The 20,449-nt window shown below is 43.2% G+C and overlaps 1 protein-coding gene across 1 annotated transcript in view; it reads right to left on the bottom strand.

The window, feature by feature from the left end:
• ZMYM2 (zinc finger MYM-type containing 2) overlaps window positions 1-20,449 on the bottom strand; it is an 893,704-nt gene that overhangs the window by 598,505 nt on the left and 274,750 nt on the right. The window contains exon 5 of the mRNA XM_078658875.1: window positions 1,830-2,042. Coding sequence (XP_078515001.1) covers window positions 1,830-2,042 — 213 coding nt within the window. The remainder of the gene's footprint in view (window positions 1-1,829; window positions 2,043-20,449) is intronic.

The following is a 20,449-nucleotide window of genomic DNA, read 5'->3' as shown; positions in this document are numbered from 1 at the left end:
CCAAATCTGGGTGACTTTCACAAACGCACAAACAAAAGTTGTGACTAATAGAAAAAAATATATTCCTATCTACTATGAATAAACATTAGCCTAAAACTCACTCAGTAAAACGTGTATAAATGTATATCAATTTATATGCAAAACAAAAATGAAGAGCAAAGCATAATGGAAAGGTTAGCCGAAGCTAAGTATTATAACTGTCATTCAACAAAAGTGCTGAACATGCTAAGTGACATTTATCCAATATGGCTAACACAATGGAACTACACAATGGAACTAAGTACTAAAATATTCTTTAAAATCTAAAACTTCTGACAATATAAGTGTTCGTCATTCGTGCCCTAATCATGTTTGCAAGCATATCATCTGTGATTAAATTGACTAACAATGAACAACTGAAATAATGAAGCAGTATTTTAAAACTCCGACTTATTCAAGTAACTGTGCGATGTGTGGTTTGACTGCAAGGAATCATTTCACCGTTTTTGCTTTAGATAAAGTACAGGAAAAATTTCGAAGACAGATAGCAGTATAAATTGTTCATTAGACATATATTAAAGAAAGTGAAGGTGCGGTCGATAATACATTAGCATATAGTATTGTCATGGGTCTTTGGATGCAAACATCAAAGTTTTCCAGGCAAAACTTTCATTTAAAAGGCCACTATTCAAGCTAACATACGCTGTAACTGGTCCCCGGCAGAAAATATTTTCAAAAGTGTATGGCAATGTAAATTTCAAAAATACAGGTATTGTAGAAAGAACTGAACTGATGCTCAGCATAAAACAATGATGCGCTGGACAATATGTCATTGGGGGGGCATAATAGGAGATCTCCACTGTGATGTGAAAACTAGACATGCTTCAAATGGGTACTGGTACAATACAATGTAAAGTAGAACACTGTAAAGTACAATTGTATCTGTTCCTGCATAACAGTCTGTGTGTTTTGAATCCCACATAATAGATGCTTGAAGACAGGGCTGGATTCTGCCCATGTGCATTGTTTTATCGAGGAATCCTCTCAAGGGCCAAATGAGATGCGTCCCAGCATTCAGAGTAAACAGGGCTCATCTGCTCAAATGATAAGCTTCCATCATTCATAGTCCCTCACAGGTGAATCCCCTCTGGATGTGTTTGCCTGGTCGGGGTATGTTCTAACAAGTAGGCATTGAGCATTTCAGAACCATTAGAACGTTTGTTTGGTATTTTCAGAACATTAAAATTGCAAGAAGGAGCACTCTCGACATTAAGACAAAGGCTCCATACTCTATGGAAGTCCTGCTGCCAGCTGCTGACGACGAGCAGATCACACGGAGGCAGAATATGTTAGCTGAACAGTTATCAGTTACGTGAAAGTCTGAAAGGTCCAACTGGCATCACATACTAGAATGAAAACAAATATATAAATATAACCCAGCTTAATGGTAAAATTAATAATTCACAACTAAAACGCTTACATATGGGAAAGCAATAAACATGAAAATTCTGCAGCATCTGGTTATGATTGAAAAATCAAAGACTGCAACGATTTACTTATTCAAATATCTTGAACACAAACTGCTGTAGACAGAAGATGAAACAATAACATGGGGTGATTAAATAAAGTTAAGCTGTTACAAATTCTCAACTCGATAATGAATATATGGAGGCATGATGAAATATGACGTTCTGAGAGAACACCAATGCTGTGAGGCGCCTTAAATTTAATAAAAAGGGTGAAAAGGCAGAAAAGGTTTCAAACAAGGTTTACACCACACATTTCAAAGGCAACATTTATCGAAAAAATATCCAACAGCAAATATAAGGTCAAAATAAATAGATGTTTACCTGTTTAAACTCACTGACACAAGCCGAACTGCAGAACCTTTTCTGTGCACCATCAATGATGAGAAAATTGTTTCCAGCTCCTTTGCTCGGCAAGTACTCTCCACACTGCTCACAACAATTCATGATTAAGCCATTCGCCATTCTGTATCGATTGAAGCAGTGGTCACTACAAAGCTTGTGGGTCATGCTTTTAAAACTCACTTCATGACGAATCTGTAAAAAGAAAAAAATTAACATTATTACCAGGTAAGATAGATGGGTTAGTCGGACACTTTACCCAAGTCTTCATTTGAGGACCAAGTATTTAAGTGATAATCTGTTACTCCCAAAAAAGCACTATTGAACCAGTCCTCCTATCTTGCCTCTGGAGTGACAGAGCGCTTCATAGAAACCACAGAAAGTTATACAGACTAGGTACTTTATGAAGAAAAAGTCTAGGCTGGCCAATTCCGTGACTGCTTAAGAGATTTCCCCCATTCTATTCTCTAAACAGAAGAAATACAGACAACAGTCCAACTAAAAAAGAAAATGGCAGTAAATCTAGTAAAAACATAAACAGCACAAAATACAAGCTGCAGACACTTGCAAGCTTTGACATGAGCAATCACGGCACACAAAAACTAAGTTCTTGGACCAAGAAGAGTAAAAAAGAGACAGCACTTTGGAGCTACGTAATAGGGTGGGCATAGCTTGCGGACTTTGCTTTAGCGTAATTATGAAAAATTACAACAGAGTTATGTAAGATTACACAGAATTACGTGATAAGCGTCACCTTAGAGCTATTTTCTTAAGTGAAAAAGGCACCATCACATTCAAAAAGCACCAGAGGATGCTTTTTGTGCTAAGGAAAATGTGCTAAGTAAATAGTGCTAAATGCAAGAATACAACAAACAGCAGCCACCAGTAGCCACTCACGCTCCCCAAGTTTGTTCCTGGGCGCTAAATTATTAATTACAGAACTGGTGTAATCGTGTAATTTTCAGTAATTGCACTTCAAAAGAATAATGCAATATTACTCAGATCACTCTGGCATAAATACAATTTCAACAAGGCCTAGTACAAATGAGTTACATGCAAATTAGCTCTGCCAAGTACATTAAGGTCAGTGTTTAAAACCTGAAGTTTACATTAAACAACTGGATATAGGCACATCGCAAAGGCTGTTAACAACAGTGATGATTAACTAGTGGCCAATGTTATTTATTTATTTTATAGTTTTATAGAGCGCAAACCAGATCCGTGAGGGTATCAGAGCGCTTTACATGATTAAGGGGAGGTATACAAGCGTAAGGACGGGAAAGATCAAATTAGGGAAGTTAGGGGATACATTATACAGGAAAAGCACGATGCATGTTTAAAGACCGGCTACATGTGATATAAAAATTAAAACAGGTAGATACATTATACAAGAAGGCACGCAGTCTCAGCTCTTGGGGGGAAGCCCAGGAGTGTAGAATAGGTATCATCCGTGGAGGCCATGGATATTGCAGAGGTGGAGAGTGAGGTAAGTCAAGACAATGTGGTGACTGTAAAGTATTCGTTAGGCGAGGTATTTTCCCAATAAGAAGGTTTTGGATTCCTTCTTAAAGTGTGCCAAGGGCGGAAGTCTTCTAATGGCGGACGGGAGAGAGTTCCAAATTCTTGGCGCGGCCCCAGAAAAGGCCCGATTGTAGGTTTTGTTCTTCCGGAAGCGTGCAGGGTGCAGCAGCAGGTCTTTGGCTGATCAAGAGTTTCTGGCTCCTCCGGATACCATGAGTTTTTGTGCGAGAAATGAAGGGGAATTGGAGAAAAGGGCTTTGTGAGTAATGCAGGCCTGTTTAAATTAGATTCTGGCCTCTAGGGGAAGCAAGTGCAGAGCTTTGAGGTGGGGGGTGATGTGGTCGAATTTCCTTGAGCCAGTTAGGAGTCTGGCGGCAGTGTTGAGGCAGGCTTTCAAAGGGGCCAGAGAGTTCTTGGGTAGCCCTGCGAGAGTAGAGCATCCATATTCAAGTCTGTAAATGACTAGTGCCTGGGTTGCCGTTTCAAGGACGGCCACATCGAAGAAGGGTTTTAAGTTTTTTAGGTAACTCAGGTGGAATCTGGCCGTTTTGGACATCGAGTTTATAAGGCTGTGCATGTTCAGGCTGCCATCAAGGGTTACTACAAGAGATTTTGCAGAGTCAACAATGGTAGGAGGGCAGTTTAGTGCGGTGATGGTCTTGATCCATTCCTGGATGTCTGGATTGGGAGATCAGGAGCAATTCGGTTTTATTTGCATTGAGTTTTAACTGGTTGGCAGTGAGCCAGGATTGTCAGCTTCAAGGCCTCGTTCAGGGAGAGAATGTCCTCAGGGGAAGAGATTTTTATGTAGATCTGAGTATGGTCGGCGTACATAAGGTAGGAGATGTTGGCAGCACAGAGCATCTCGTGAGAGGTTCGAGGTAAAGATTGAAGAGGGTAGGGGAGAGGGTTGATCCTTGGGGGACTCCAACCGTAACCGGGGAGGGGGCGGATAGATTACCGTTGATGAGGACGCTCTGTGAGCGGTTCTGAAGGAAGGATCTAAACCATTCAAGGACCGTGCCATTCAGCCCCACCCTAAGTTTGACGCGTTCTAGGAGAATTTCATGGTTAACCGTATCAAAGGCAGAGGACAGGTCTAGGAGGATTAGGAGACAGGTTTTGCCTTGGTTGAGGGCTTGGAGGGCATCATCTACTATGTGGAGGAGAGGGTGGTTTCCGTGCTGTGACCAGGTCTGAACCCTGATTGGAAGTCATCTAGCAGGTGAAAGTTGTTGATGTGTAGGCTTAGCTGCTGTTGCACACATTTTTCCAAAACTTTGGCAAGGAGAAGGATGTTGGATATGGGTCTATAGTTCTCGGCGGAGGCAGGGTCCAGCGGAGGTTTTTTTTAGGATGGGGATAACTTGGCCAGCCTTGAGCGAGTCAGGAATTCAGCCCTGTAGGGGAGGCATTGATTATTGAGGTCCAGGAAGGGATGATAGCCTGAGAGGCGGCAGCTAGGCAGATAGACGGGAGAGGATCATTAAAGTGATTGTTCAGTTTTAAGGAAGCAAGAATTCTCGAGACAGAATGTTAGTCATAGGTTTTAAACTTGGGCCAGTGTGCTAGGTTTTTGGGTGAGGTTGGGGAGGACAGCCCGGAGAGAGAAAGCGGAGCAGGCAGATTTTGATTTTGGTTGCGAGTAGCGGATTTAAGTTCATTTCCAAGGGCATAGATTTTGTCGCAGAAGAAGGAAGAATATTCCTCGCTTGATATTAGGGGTTTAGGAGTTTGTTTTCACAAGTTTGTTGGATTGGTGTTTGACCAAGTCGAACAGCTTGCGAGGTCGATTTTTGGTATTCTCTAGTTCAGATCTGAAGCATTCTTTTTTAGTGTTGAGGATTTTCTTATTGTAGGCGTTTCTGGCCTGGCGGAGAAGTTTTAGATGTGCTGCTGAGGGGTGTTGTTTCCAGTTTCTTTCAGTCTGTCTAATGGATCTCCTCTCCACGTTAAGGGATCCGCTGAACCAGGGATTTCGGTCTTTGACCTGGGTTCTTTTTAATTTTAGTGGTGCCAGGTCATCCAGGATGTCGGATATGGTTGAGGAGTAATGAGTCTCTAGGTTGTCACCCGAGATGCACTGAGGGGGTGGGGGGAGGACGGCCACAAAACACGCTGCCAGTCTAATGATTAAGGTTCTTGGTGTCTCTAACCCATCGTTTGGGAATCACGGGTTGAGGTGTCCATGTTTTGTGGGTGCTGGGCAGGAGGAAGGTGATGGCGTGGTGGTCAGACCAATCGCAGGGGTCAATTGAGAGAAGCTGGACCGCTGATTCCTTAGCAATGATCCAGTCTAGAGTGGCACCTTTCGAATGAGTAGGGAGGGAGCAGGCTTGGATAAGGGCATGATCGCCCAAGAAGTCTCTGATGGCGTTGACCCGAGGGTCCTTAGGATCGTTCCAATGCAAAAAGGCTGCAAAATCAGACAGATTAAATCGCTCCCACCCCTTTTGGCCCCCTGTCCGCATAATCACCCCTCTCATAGGGACGCTGACCATCCAACTGAACCCACCCCTAGGCTACCAGCACCTACTATCAGAACCACCCCCTTGCAATTGTCCCCTGCCTGCCAGAACATACCTCTCTAAGAGATACTGATAATCTGCACCGCAGATCCTCTGAATTAACTCGGAGCATCCACAAATCGATTCTGGACCTAACGCACCTCCTTCACTTCACAGAACTTGTCTGGGTTTCCACTGTAACCACTGACAATCCAGAGATGCAGGTTAAACAAGAGACTGACACGACAAACAGCAAACAGAGCATGCGCACTTAGCGCTGATTACAGGGAAAAAAATGAACACTCCATGATTTGAAAATATCACCATCAGGTTACGCAAACATTTTTAAAAAGCCACTCAATTGTTAATGACCATCACCTGCAAACCTCACTCGAGAGTCTGCCACCAGGGAGAAATTACTAGCCACATGGGACATCCATCGCTATATGCTATGTTGGTACCAACATGTGAGTAGGGCCTTCTCTCTAGGGTGTACAAAATGTTTCAACTATTACTATGGAGTATAGTTATCCGGATATGCAAGTGATACTGGAATGGGGTGCCACGGGGCTCTGGTGCAAGTCTGTGTACATGTGCCCTGGTAGGGTGCCCCAGTCCCTGAACCCAGACCCTGTGTGCATTTGGGGAAGGAGGAACGCCACAGGGCTCTGCTGCAAGTCTGGGTACACATACTCCAGTAGGGTGGCCCACTGTATTGGTCCACATAAAATGTACCACTAAGAAACGGTGTGTGTGTTGTGTGTGTGTTGTGTGTAAGCATGGGGAAGAGTAGGGAGGGGGTTCTGCTGCTGGTCTGTGCATGTACCCTCGTGCCAGATCCCCACATCCTGTGTGCATGCAAATAGGGGTGGGCACGCAGAGGGAAGCTAGTGTTGGGAGACTATGTATATGTACATGTGAAAGGTGCCAAGAATTCCTGACTTTGCAGCAAGGGGGAGGGTGCCAGAGGGCTTCGATGCCAGTCTGCGTACTTAAACCGAACTTGTATCGCACAAACTTATGTGCATGCAATTGGGAGGGTCAGGGCTTTAAGTGGGATGAAAAAACTGGAGGTCTCTAAAAGGGGTGTGACAAGCCTGTGTGATGTATACAAATAACTCTAGTGTTTGTTTAGTGTTTGTTTAATAGTCTCTAAGAGAGTTTATTAAATTCAAACATGATGTTTGTGGCACACTGCACTGAGTAAACATCATCCCTGGAGGACGCAAATGCAAGGACAAAGATGGCAAAAGGGGGCCCATGGGGAAGCTTGCCAAGGGTTGCATTGCTTTAAACCCTGGTATTTCCTTAACATCTTGTGTAAGTACTTAAATAGCATGCATGCGTTAGTGGCTTGTGTTTTGAAGGTAAGCCTATATTTTATTGTTGAGCGTGCATTGGGGCGCATGCCACATTACAAGTTTACCTGCCCTCTTTTGAACAACGGCAGTGGCAATGAATACGACATGTTAACAATGAATGCCCACGGACGCGTCTGTCCTCCACCATACCACAAATTAATACACAACATAATTAAAACTTAAAGAATCCTGGCTCATGCATTTCATAACTTGTTTTCTTTAATGTAAATGTGGTGCAGTTTAAAATTCACCTTAGCCCGGCTCACGCTTCAGCATGGAGGCTAAACAGCTACTGTGTTTACTTACTTGTTTACCTCAGAGGTGATTGCAACCAGCATAGATATATGCATCCATCTTAGAATCCTGCCACTGCAGCTCAAAAATGGGACTGGTTCTGAAAGTTCTGCTTTGTTAAAATGGTTATGTTATGTTCTGGGGACAGCTTCTCTTTCCCGTAGAAGTTACCGGCAAGCACTGTGTTCGTGTATGCTGGATACACCCATGATTTAGGACACTCCTCTGAGAAGTACTGAAATTTAAAAAAGGCTTTGCCACTTAGGAAAGGTGACCAGTCTGCGCAATAGAGTAATACAGAAATCCTGGTAACGTCCTGATGCATTCTGGGAGTAGCACATCTGAGTCTTCTGTACTACTTCTTGTGACGCAGAGCAAGATTAACAGTAAATCACTGGTACGTGTTTACATTCGTAAGTTGATGTTCCCAAAATAAGATTACCATTAGACGTATTTGGATCTTTCCATATTTCCTTCAGTGACCTGGGCAATCTGAAGATGCAAGGGGGGTTTTGGGAGGGGGGGGGGGATGTTGCAGACATCTACACAGAGCAGCGCTTGCACTGTGAGGCGACCCTGACAGAGCCTGGTGAAAGCAGAAGGATATCCAGGTATCTCAAGATGGAGGTAAGGGAGGAGTAGTCCCTTTATAGGGGTGTACTGGGCAGGATCGGGACCGAAAATAGGTCTAACCTGGTTAGCCAGTCCCAAATCCGGCAGGGGCTGGAGGGGGTGTGGGGGAGGGGAGACATGTTCCTTCTTAGTTAAAAGTGTTTTGCTGCAGGTCTACGTAGTGCAAACTCAACCCTAAGGGATCGGAGTGCCTTTACATGAGCACCAGTTACGTTACATAAGGACCTATTAATTTTCGGTAGGCACAGGAAGATTTAGTAATTTGCACAGAAACACAGGCTCTTGATCCGTCGCTGAGACTTGAACCCGGTTCGGCAGCTCTCGTTGCGCCACATCCTTATTTTGAAGTTATTTATAGAGGGCCCTTACCCTCCACACCAGTGCTAGACTGGGCTATTTGCAATTAAGGGTGAAAATTACTGCGTTGTTTGTACGAGGCATTTAGTTTTCACTTTGGGGAGCCTCACAAAAACAGAGCATGCTGTTTGGAAGCATTTTATAAAAGGGAAGGGAGGGTTTGTCCAAGGCTCCTCAAACAACGGCAATAAAAGTACTTCACTAAGAACCGGCATGTTAATAAATAAATAAATACTCGCAACGGCAATATGGATCAAGATGAGGTAATAAACGTACTTTACTAAGAACCGGCATGTTAATGAATAAATAAATACGTGCGACGGCAATATGGTATGTTAATAAATAAATACGCATGCAGGCAAAATGGCATGTTAATAAATAAATACGCGCGACAGCAATATGGCATGTTTATAAATAAATACGCGCGACAGCAATATGGCATGTTAATAAATACGCGCGACAGCAATATGGCATGTTAATTAATAAATACGCGCAACAGCAATATGGAGCAAGCTGCAGCAATAAAGTACTTTCTCCATACTTGCTCCATATTGCGGAACAGCAATATGGAGCAAGCTGCCGCACTGCCTACCAAAAACAAGCAACACAAGGCCTTCGAGTTGTGAAACAAAGTCATAAACAGGACACTTACTTAACCAAGCCCGAGAGCAAAAGAGATGCCGTGCGCTTGCACATCTCCTGTCCGGCCAGGCACGGTAAACAGGAGACTTGGAGGGAACAAACATGCTTCCCTTGCAATCAGAAGCAAGGATTTTTCACACGCGCCAATGAAAAGCATGAGTGGAGCTTCCACCTCGCTTCTGAAGCAAAACAGACGACAAAAGTTTCACAAGTGAGCAGCGTATGTGCTGCGTCGCTAGGCAAGACCTAAAAAAACAGAGGGAAAAGGTCAGTGTAATGCGGGACAGTAGGTGAGGGTGCAGGACGGGCAGATACTCTCTCAGACACTGAAGAACGAACTCAAAGCCATTGGTAAACGTGGAAAGTGGTTCAAGGAAACCGAGCATGGGCAGTGGTATGATCTTGCCCCCAATAATAACAACAAAGAAAAACTAGGAGGTCTATTAAATGAAGGAGAAGTGACCACGAGAAACTAACACACACCTCTATCACAACTAACGGTGAGGGTCCATCAGTGATGAAAGAATCCTATCAGCCCACCCATTTGGCGGAACCTCGTCATCTAGGACCTTATCAGCAGGTTCTCATATGGCCAAGCTCCAATGTACTTGCTTGGTGCCAACAGTTCCCATGCTGAAAGAAGATGAGTCCTCACTGCGAGTGGTACTGATAGGGTGCAGTGCTCAAGAAAAAGTGCGTTGTTAAAATGGCGGTCAAGGTAGAAAAAATATTTTTATTAGTATCTCCCTGGACGTCAGATTAAAACAGATGTGGCAACAGTGTGACAATATCACTGTCAGGTAAGCATCTAAGAATTAGGCCAACATGTTTCTGCCTTTGGTGTATAATTTTACAGGCATTCGTCAGGGCCAAGCTGTGAAAACGGCTACTGCAACATCTATGTGTTCACTATATTGAAAAATTCAGGAAATCAAAACAAACTATATGGCACGGTTGTAATGGTAAGTTGAGTCATGTGGCTAGGTCAGCCACCCTACCGTATCTGGTAAAACAACCATGCAGAGTTCAATCCTTTCCTGCAAAAAATAAAGAAAGAGAGAAAAGACTGATATTGCATACATTGTACAAACTTCTGTAGCAAAAAGGTGTGGAAGTCAAATTCTCGTGGTATTAATACACTTCTAGCGACAGCTCAATGAGAGCAAGTCAAAAACATGACTTAGATGAAGTCAAAATCAGATAATCTGAGGACTAATATGATATTTTAAAGAGAAAAACAACTCACCCAGCACTGTGTGGGAGTCAAGCCTCACCTCACCCGGCAACGGCTCGGATAGAGAGGCCCCGCTCTGTGAAACATACGGAGAAAGACAATTTCGACCTTGATAAATGTCAGACTCAGTGTATGTGATGATATCTAAAGACAATCATAAAACTTGGTTTTTAATATACTGGCTCCATGTCCCCACTCAGCGACGGCATAGAGAAGGTGGGGTCACCCTCAACTATGGTAAACGATGTTTATTACCTCAGATCAAAAATGCTGATGGACAGCAGTTTAAGATTGAATTTATTGGCTAGCATTTTCTCAAAATTCAAAAAAGATGCTCCTGGCCCGGTTGTAATATCAGCCAAGGGGAGGGAGGGACATGCTATGCCCTACAACCTACATCTATTTAATGCTAGTTAAATGATGCAGTGAATGTACTTCTCTCAGTCATCTATAACTAGAGACCTGGTGTAAATAAAGGAAATGTGCCCGCATCCAAGTAGACAACTGCACAAGGACCAGAGCTACAGATGGATTACCTTACCTGTCCGTCGGTACCGCCGAGTGTGACCGGAACCTAAGGGGAGGCGCCGACGGACAGGAAGCAAAGAGCTTAAATACCCACGTTAATTGGGTAATGAGACGCCAATTAACATGGGTATTTAAGCTCTTTGCTTCCTGTCCGTCGGCGCCTCCCCTTCGGTTCCGGTCACACTCGGAGGTACCGACGGACAGGTAAGGTAATCCATCTGTAGCTCTGGTCCTTGTGCAGTTGTCTACTTGGATGCGGGCACATTTCCTTTATTTACACCAGGTCTCTAGTTATAGATGATTGAGAGAAGCACATTCACTGCATCATTTAACTAGCATTAAATAGATGTAGGTTGTAGGGCATAGCATGTCCCTCCCTCCCCTTGGCTGATATTACAACCGGGCCAGGAGCATCTTTTTTGAATTTTGAGAAAATGCTAGCCAATAAATTCAATCTTAAACTGCTGTCCATCAGCATTTTTGATCCGAGGTAATAAACATCGTTTACCATAGTTGAGGGCGACCCCACCTTCTTTATGCCGTCGCTGAGTGGGGACATGGAGCCAGTATATTAAAAACCAAGTTTTATGATTGTCTTTAGATATCATCACATACACTGAGTCTGACATTTATCAAGGTCGAAATTGTCTTTCTCCGTATGTTTCACAGAGCGGGGCCTCTCTATCCGAGCCGTTGCCGGGTGAGGTGAGGCTTGACTCCCACACAGTGCTGGGCGAGTTGTTTTTCTCTTTAAAATATCATATTAGTCCTCAGATTATCTGATTTTGACTTCATCTAAGTCATGTTTTTGACTTGCTCTCATTGAGCTGTCGCTAGAAGTGTATTAATACCACGAGAATTTGACTTCCACACCTTTTTGCTACAGAAGTTTGTACAATGTATGCAATATCAGTCTTTTCTCTCTTTCTTTATTTTTCGCAGGAAAGGATTGAACTCTGCATGGTTGTTTTACCAGATACGGTAGGGTGGCTGACCTAGCCACATGACTCAACTTACCATTACAACCGTGCCATATAGTTTGTTTTAATTTCCTGAATTTTTCAATATAGTGAACACATAGATGTTGCAGTAGCCGTTTTCACAGCTTGGCCCTGACGAATGCCTGTAAAATTATACACCAAAGGCAGAAACATGTTGGCCTAATTCTTAGATGCTTACCTGACAGTGATATTGTCACACTGTTGCCACATCTGTTTTAATCTGACGTCCAGGGAGATACTAATAAAAATATTTTTTCTACCTTGACCGCCATTTTAACCACGCACTTTTTCTTGAGCACTGCACCCTATCAGTACCACTCGCAGTGAGGACTCATCTTCTTTCAGCATGGGAACTGTTGGCACCAAGCAAGTACATTGGAGCTTGGCCATATGAGCACCTGCTGATAAGGTCCTAGATGACGAGGTTCCGCCAAATGGGTGGGCTGATAGGATTCTTTCATCACTGATGGACCCTCACCGTTAGTTGTGATAGAGGTGTGTGTTAGTTTCTCGTGGTCACTTCTCCTTCATTTAATAGACCTCCTAGTTTTTCTTTGTTGTTATTACTGTTTCAGGTGGGGGTGTGGACTTGAGTGGTCGGTAAATATTGTCCCCTTGACCCTTATATTACAATTGTTTTCTCAATGATCTTGCCCCCTTCTCCCCTGACTGCAGTCACAGGAACACTTGTTGGTAAGAATACAGGATAACTGATTTCTCTTGGTTTGTTTCTCGCCTCATTGGTGCCTCCCTCCCTTGACGGTAAAGCAAAGTCAAGGAGAACAACTGGGAGAGCAGTGAAATCTTTGTATAACACGAAAATGACTCCTCCTTTGAGATAGCTTTTTACGGTTCAGACAGCAAAAGAGGCAGATAAATCCCCTTAGGCCTCGCAAAACCTGCCACGCAAAAAGGCAGAGTAGCCATGTAACAGGCTAGCCATGGTAACAGGGAAAGTAGGATCACCAACAACTGCCAGCACAGAGGGGTATGTAGAAGGGGTGCCCACAAAAAATAGATTCCAGGCATTAACGGAGAAATGGAGACAATTAATGGAGAAATGCCCTAAACAGGAAAGGAGAGCACTAGCACGAGGCAAGAGAGACTAATAGGCTAACGAAAAAGGTAAGTAAAAATTTACAATTTCAGATAAAAACTAGGTATATATAGATGGTGCTTCTGAGGTGTTGGAGGGTAAGGTGGCTATATTGAAGGAAAGGATGAATAAGTTGGAAGCCACAGTGGAGGAGCTACAGAGAAAAGTGGAGGTCAATCGCGAGGAGATCAAATCACTGATATTGGGTGAGAAGGAACTTATTGATAAATAAGAGACTTTAGAGAATAATGCAAGACGTAACAACTTGAGAATATTAAACATTCCTGAAGGAACAGAAGGTGAAGACATGAAAAGGTTAATGGTAAAGCTAATCAATTAATTCATTCCATTAATGCACCCAGTTGAGCTAGCCTCAGATACACAGATAATTCACTGTGATCCTATCGGAGCAATTCCAAACAAAAAGAAGGCTAGGACGATTCTTATCAAGTTTAAGGCCTACACCCTTAAAAAGCATATTCTCTCAGAGGCCCTGAAAGCGGGTAGTTATAAAAAAGCAGAATGATCCGTTGGTATCAGATCAGAAATAACCAAGGTTGCACAGGCCCGGCAATGGGAACTGGGGAAGCATATCCAAGAATTTAAGGAATCAGGAGTCGTTGCCCAGTTAGGATTTCCTGTAACACTTAGTCATGTGGAGCAATAACATGCTCAACTTGAGAGATCAAGGGGAGATAGAAAACCTAATTGACCAGATTAGAGGGCAAAATAAGAAATTTCGACGCTAGAGGGGCTCAAATGGGTAGAAAGAGTATACCCAGAAGGATGGCAGGGAGGGTTCTCCAAGGAGGGTGGGGAAGAGGGGGGTACATGTGGATGGTGTGAATGGGAGCAAGCACTTGGTAGGGAGCATTAGGGAGATATTAAAAAAAATCATACTGGCAGCAAGATGTGAAGCAGAACACAAGAACAAGGATGGATGGTGGCTATAGGAACAGTAAGGCATTCCAGGTAAAATGACAGGTGGCAATAGGGAGCACCCTTATGTGTCCTATCCAGGAATGTAAATAGACTTAGGGTTAAAATTAGAAGGAGGAAGATCTTGGAATATTTAAGGCAATCTGAGGCTGGGGAAGTTATTCTACATGAGACTCACTTGATGGAGTGCATGCAAGTCATAAAGGGGCAAAGATGCATTAGGGATTTTGTATGTACAGATCAGGAGGTGTTGTTCAAAGGGAGATGCGATCTTGATAAAGAGCTTTGCGCAGGCTGCTCTGGGTGAACATATATCAGATCCCGGGAGAAGTTAGCTAATAGCAAAGATTAGGATATATAATAAATGGTAGGCAATAGTGGGTTTTTATGGTCCTAATGTTGATGATCCTGGCCCTCACTGGGCATTTTACAGTCAGCTATTGGAATTAACGGTGACAAAAGTGGTGGGGGCGATTTTAATTTACTACTGACACCTTTCAAAGGGCTGGTAATTCTAAAAGCTTCATAATAAGAAATATAGTCACCTCTAGAATAGCGGTTTTCCTTTTGGAAGTTAGATTGACCAGTAGAGTAAAAGGGAAGAGTCACCTTCCTGAGTATTTATTTGAACACTGTGCAGTTAAACTAGATCTGCTTCTGGCAAAGGACCGGGAGCCTCAAAGATGGCTGTTAGATAGGACATTGACGAATCAGACAGTGATCATCCAGCTGAAACAAGACCATGTTTGAAAAAAAAAAAAAATAAGAATGAACTATAGATTGTCCCACCCCGCAAGTAATTTTGGATGCCTTTAAGGCATTTAAAAGGGGGAGGATTAGACGTTTAGCGGAGTATAAGTACAAAAACTAAGCATAACTTCCGGAATGCCAAGTGGAGAGTATAGGAAGCAGTTTTATCAAACAAAATGAGAAAATCTAGAGAAGAGCTCGCTGAGTACTTAGAAGACATTCTGTGTAAGAAATGGGAGCAAGTAAGCTAGCCCATGATGAGGGATGTGGAAAGCGACTTGTCTGGAAAATAGAAACAGAAGTTAGGAATTCCATCAGGGGGACTGTAGCTAGGGAGACAAGAAATTGTTGTGTAGATTATAGCGAGATAGAACAGGCCTTTACGAAGTTCTTCCACAATTCATAAAATGGATGATCTGGAGGTGGCGGAAATCCAAACAAAGCTGGTTACAGAAATTCCCACTTCTGAAGAATTCTTCTGAGTTGAAATCAAGGCTAAACCAAGAGAAAAGTCAGGAGAAGGTGAGGGGGTGGGGGGGCTATGAAGCATTTAAAAAAGGGATAGCGTCATGTCTCGATGGTTACCCAAATGAGTTACACATATTATGGGTGGAAGAGATAACACAAATGCTAGGCAGACTAATGACAGGCATTTTTACATGGGGAAAGGCCACAATTAGCCCAATATTAAAACCCAACAAGAATCCTAAAATCTGCGAATCCTATCGGCCAAGCTCTTCATTGAATTGTAATTATAAGATCTACATCCATGTTTTGGCAAAGAGATTGGTTAGGTTCATTGGGGATCTGGCACATGAGGATTAGAAGGGCTTCATTAGGGGACAGCAGATATATGAGCTCGCACACAATCTAGTCGGAGCAGTAGACATGGCAACAGAAGAGTAGAACCCACTAGCAATTCTAACATTCAATGCCGTCAAGGCATTTCATAGAGTGAGCTGGTCCTTTCTAAATAGGACTGCACAATATAACTTGGGGGAGGAACTCTAGAGCAATCCAGATAATCTACAAAGCCAACAGCTAGAATTGCGGTGAATGGGAGACTGACTGAACAGGATATTATAAAGAGAGGGCTCAGGCAAGGATTTCCATAGTCTCCGTTGATCTTTCATCTACATATTGAAACGTAACAATGATGAGGGGAAACCCCAGGATTACCCCGTTTGAATATAAGGGACGGAAGAGGAAAGTTACATTGTACGCAGATGACCTGTTGGATTTTACTTCAGACCTGGTGGGTTCATACTCTGCTATTTCACAAACGTTGGAGGAGTTCGGGAAAATCAAATCCCAGGTTATCTGGTAAATACGCATAAAACCGAAATAATGAATGGAATAGGTAGAGTAACAGTCACCTTGTTAAGAAATTAGGTATCTTGCAGTTACTGTAGTACACAATTTGGAAAAAGTGGCACGTTAATTTCAACAAGGTGATGATGGATACCAATAGACTGCTACGGTCACGGATGGGTCTTCCGCTTACAATCTTTGGGAGAACAAACATGATAAAGATGTTGATACTTCCAAAGTTTAACTTCATCTTTAATAAAATGTCACCGTCATTTAGATCAATAGGCGCTGCAGCCCTTAGAGGTCTTCCCTGGTCACAGTGCCCTGGGGACCTGTGGTAGCATTTACCAGGGCCTGAGCTGTGGCCAGAGATGCCAATTGGATTTAGGCTTCAATGCAGTTTTATGGGAAGAACATAGGAGCTGGGTACCTGATTAGCAGGAGCCCAGGGCACACCAAGTTAAATCACATCAGCAGTTCAGCAAAAAGTGGAGGCTATCATGCAGAAAGAGGGCACTTTCTCACAAAGGGTGCTGAAAAGTACAAGGATGTGAAAAATGCACACCCTTGTTGTCTATTGTTCCATGAAAGTTGATTACTTTAGTAGTAAAATCATTTTCTGGAGAGTGGACATTTGCAACCTATCCATTTTAATAAACTTGTTTACAAACCTCAGTTCGAGTTCTGGTCTTAGGGTCAACTTCTTTTTGGGAACCAGGAAATTTACAGATTGAACTGTGTCCTGTTTAAGTACTGGTACGTTTTCTATTGCATCTTTCTAGTCCAGATCGTGCCCTTCCTTTCGAACCTTTAGTTGCTCTTCTCGCCTTGGATATTTTGCCCCGATAGACGGGTCCTCAAAAAACTAAAAAATTGGAATTTCACTAGCTTTGAAACCCACTTGTCTGTTATATTTGGTCATTGCTGGTAACATTGCATTATTCTGCCCCCTAATGTTGTGGAGGCAGAAGTAACGACCCACCTGTTGGGGAGCCTCTTGGGGCATGACCTCTACGTTCCCCTTTTTGCTGAAAAAAGTTTGATTTTTGATGTTAACGGTTTCCATGACCCCGACTGATGAGAAGCGGTGCCCTGTTGTTGTCAGTGAAATGAGATATGGTTGCAACCTTTAAAGAAGATGGCAACGGGCCGAATCCTGAGATGCGCTGCCAAACAGGTCTATGAAGGATTGTTACTAATGATAGTTGCATCATCTGTGCGTATAATGCTAATTTTAAATAAGGGTTAGCTATACTTTTCCTTGCTCAATGATAGGATTGCCCTATTTTTAGACTTTCTCAGGAAGAGCTTGCATCCCACTGTTTCATGCGCATAACTGTTTAATAAAACATTGGTATAGACTATGAGCTACTTAGTTGGAGTGGTAGTTTCCAATTTTCTTCCTACCGCCTCATGTCTTTCACTGTGCTGGTCCAGTGGAGGAACATGCGTGGCTGTTGATGAAGCTTTTTTCCTAGCTGTTTTCAAAAGGCCTGCCTCTCCATGAGCTTTATTATATTGAGATTCTTGCATGGAGGCTTTATAGTTCTTTTTTTTTTTAAATCTTGACATTAGTGTTCTTGCTGTGGCTGGTTTTAGGAATAACTCTCCCACTTTCTTGATTGCTGTGGTAACAAGGGAAGATATTGTCTTGCATGCTGAGGGCTTCAAGTTACTAAATGAAAGTTTGCATTTACATATTCAATATTCATTTAGACCCTTAACATGTCAACTGCTTATTTAATGATACAATGTAATGCCATCTAGAGAAGATTTACGTGTGTAACGTTGTATCTCCTTTACTGGTGGGTGTCTCTACATCCTGCTAAATAGTGTCCTACTTTCCCTGTATGTCATATTGCAAACGAAAATAGCCCCAACTGAAGCACAAACCTTCGTAACTGATGGTAGTCCCACTGCTGTTTGTCGAAAACCCAGCGACCTAGTGGAGCCCTTGCAATATTTAAACTTCTCCAGAGTCTAATTCAATTTTGCACCAAAGAGGTAGGAGCCATCAAATGGAAAGATCCATCAAGGTGTCTGGATGTGGAAAAGCCAGAGTTCTTCAACGAGACATGGCCCGAAAAGCAACAGACTTCCCCACAGACTAAGCTGTGGAGTCAGCTTGGCCTAGGTAGGCTACCACATCCATCTCTCACCAGCTCTGTTTAGTGTGTAGAGGTTGTCTGGAAGGTTCAGAATGACACGCGTGCCATGTCCCACACAACATGGGAGTAGCACTGAGAGATTTAAGCACTATACACTACACAGACCAAGTTGTTTTAGCAACTTGTAAGGATCTGCTTCAGGAGTTGAAAACTGCAGATAGGGCAGATGAGATTGAGGCCTAGGTAACAAAGCTGCAGGAGCCTAAGGTACGGGGTCCAGTATTTGGTCGTAAAGAACCATAGGTACAGGGACCTCTGGGGGAAGGATGACCAGTTCCGCCTCCAACATGGAATGGAAAATGCTACTTACCAGTATGCATCTGTTCTTGGCATGTAGGGCTGCCGACATTCATATCTTTGCATAGATCGCCGCGTAGTGTTGGGTCCGGATCATTGCACCTTGTTGTCTTGGAAGAGTCTTCGAAGTATCACGAGGTAGGGGACTCCTCCCTTGGACTACAGTGCGCATGGGCATCCACTCCATCCTCAGATTGTTTTTCGCCATTGTGGCAAAGATGGAGTATAGTAAAGTAAAAGATGGCCATGCAAAGAAAATCCTGCAGCTGTGACAGGCCCCGGAGAGGAGGGTGGGCGATATGAATGTCAGCAGCTCTACATGCCAAGAACAGATGCATACTGGTAAGTAGCATTTTCCGTTCGAGGCATGTGGGCTGCTGAATTCATATCTTTGCATAGACTGTATAGCAGTACCTCCTTTAGCGGTGGATGCCTGCCCCAGCAGCAGCAGTTTGAAAGAGTTTTGAGGACAGCTTGGCCTACAGCAGCTTGCTGCTTTGATTGCACATCTACACAATAGTGTTTAGTGAAAGTGTGTATGGTAGACCATGTAGCTGCTCTACAGATGTCTTCTAGTGGAATGTTTCCCAGGAAAGCCATGGATGCCCCCATTTTGCGCGTAGAGTAAGCTCTTGGGGGAACTGTTAGAGTGCGTTTAGCTTTGTGGTAGCATATTTGAATGCATTTAACTATCCATCTGGCTATTCCTGATTTTGAGATAGGGTTACCCTTATGTTGTGGTGAAAAAGCGACAAACAACTGTTTTGTTTTCCTGAATGTTTTGGTTTTGTCAACATAGTATAACAGAGCTCTTCTCACATCTAGTGTGTGTAAGGCTCTTTCAGCTACTGACTGCGGGTTTTGGAAGAAAACGGGCAGTTCAATGGACTGATTGATATGAAAAGTGGATATGACCGTTGGCATGAACTTGGGGTTAGTACGTAATACCACTTTACTTGCATGTATTTGCATGTAAGGTTCCTGAATTGTTAGAGCCTGGAACTCACTTACTCGTCTGAGTGAAGTGATGGCAAATAAAAATGCCACCTTCCATGTTAGAAATTGCAGTTCACATGAGTGGAGTGGTTCAAAAGGAGGTCCCATAAGTCTGGTAAGTACTATATTTAAGTTCCAGTCTGGTGAAGGTGGATGTTTGGGAGGGATTATCCTTTTAAGCCCTTCCATGAAAGCCTTGATTGCTGGAACTCAGAACAGAGACAGGTGTTGTCTGTTTTGTAGGTATGCTGCTATATCTGCAAGATGAAGTCTTATTGAAGAGTATGCTAGATTGCATCTTTGAAGATGCAACATGTAACAGATAATGTTTTGTATTGAAGCGTCTAATGGATTGATTTGGTTATTGTTGCAATAGATTACAAATCTTTTCCATTTGGCTGAATAGCATGCTCTAGTAGTTGGACGTCTCGCCTCTTTGATAATGTTCATACAATCAGGAGGCAAATTGAGATATCCAAATTCTAAGACTTCAGGAGCCAGATCGCTAGGTTCAGTTGATTATGATCTCGGTGCCTGATTTCTCCATGGTTCGGAGTTAGATGTGGCGACAGACGCAGTATTTGGTGTGGAACAACGGACAGTTCTAGGAATGTTGTGTACCATGGATGTCTCGCCAATGTTGGAGCAACCAGGATCATAGTCAGTGACTGCTGACTGGTCAGGCAGTAGTCTGCCTGACCAGTATCCATATCACATTGCCCTGTGACAACGGATGTGGGAACCTGGCGGCAAAGTACTGGCATTTTGAGTTTTCGTTTGTGGCAAACAGATCTATGTCTGGATGGCCCCATTTTTTGAAAAATGGCTGGAGAGCTTGAGGGTGAATCTCCCATTCGTATATCTGTTGGCTGTGTCTGCTTAACAGATCCGCTATTTGATTGTCTTTTCCTGGCAGGTGTTGTGCTAGGAGGAAGATGTTCTTTGGTATTGTCTATTAAACAAGAAA

The sequence above is a fragment of the Lissotriton helveticus genome, chromosome 8, assembly GCF_964261635.1.
Source record: "Lissotriton helveticus chromosome 8, aLisHel1.1, whole genome shotgun sequence".
Lineage (NCBI taxonomy): Eukaryota > Metazoa > Chordata > Amphibia > Caudata > Salamandridae > Lissotriton > Lissotriton helveticus.
This window is presented reverse-complemented; position numbering and strand designations above follow the sequence as displayed.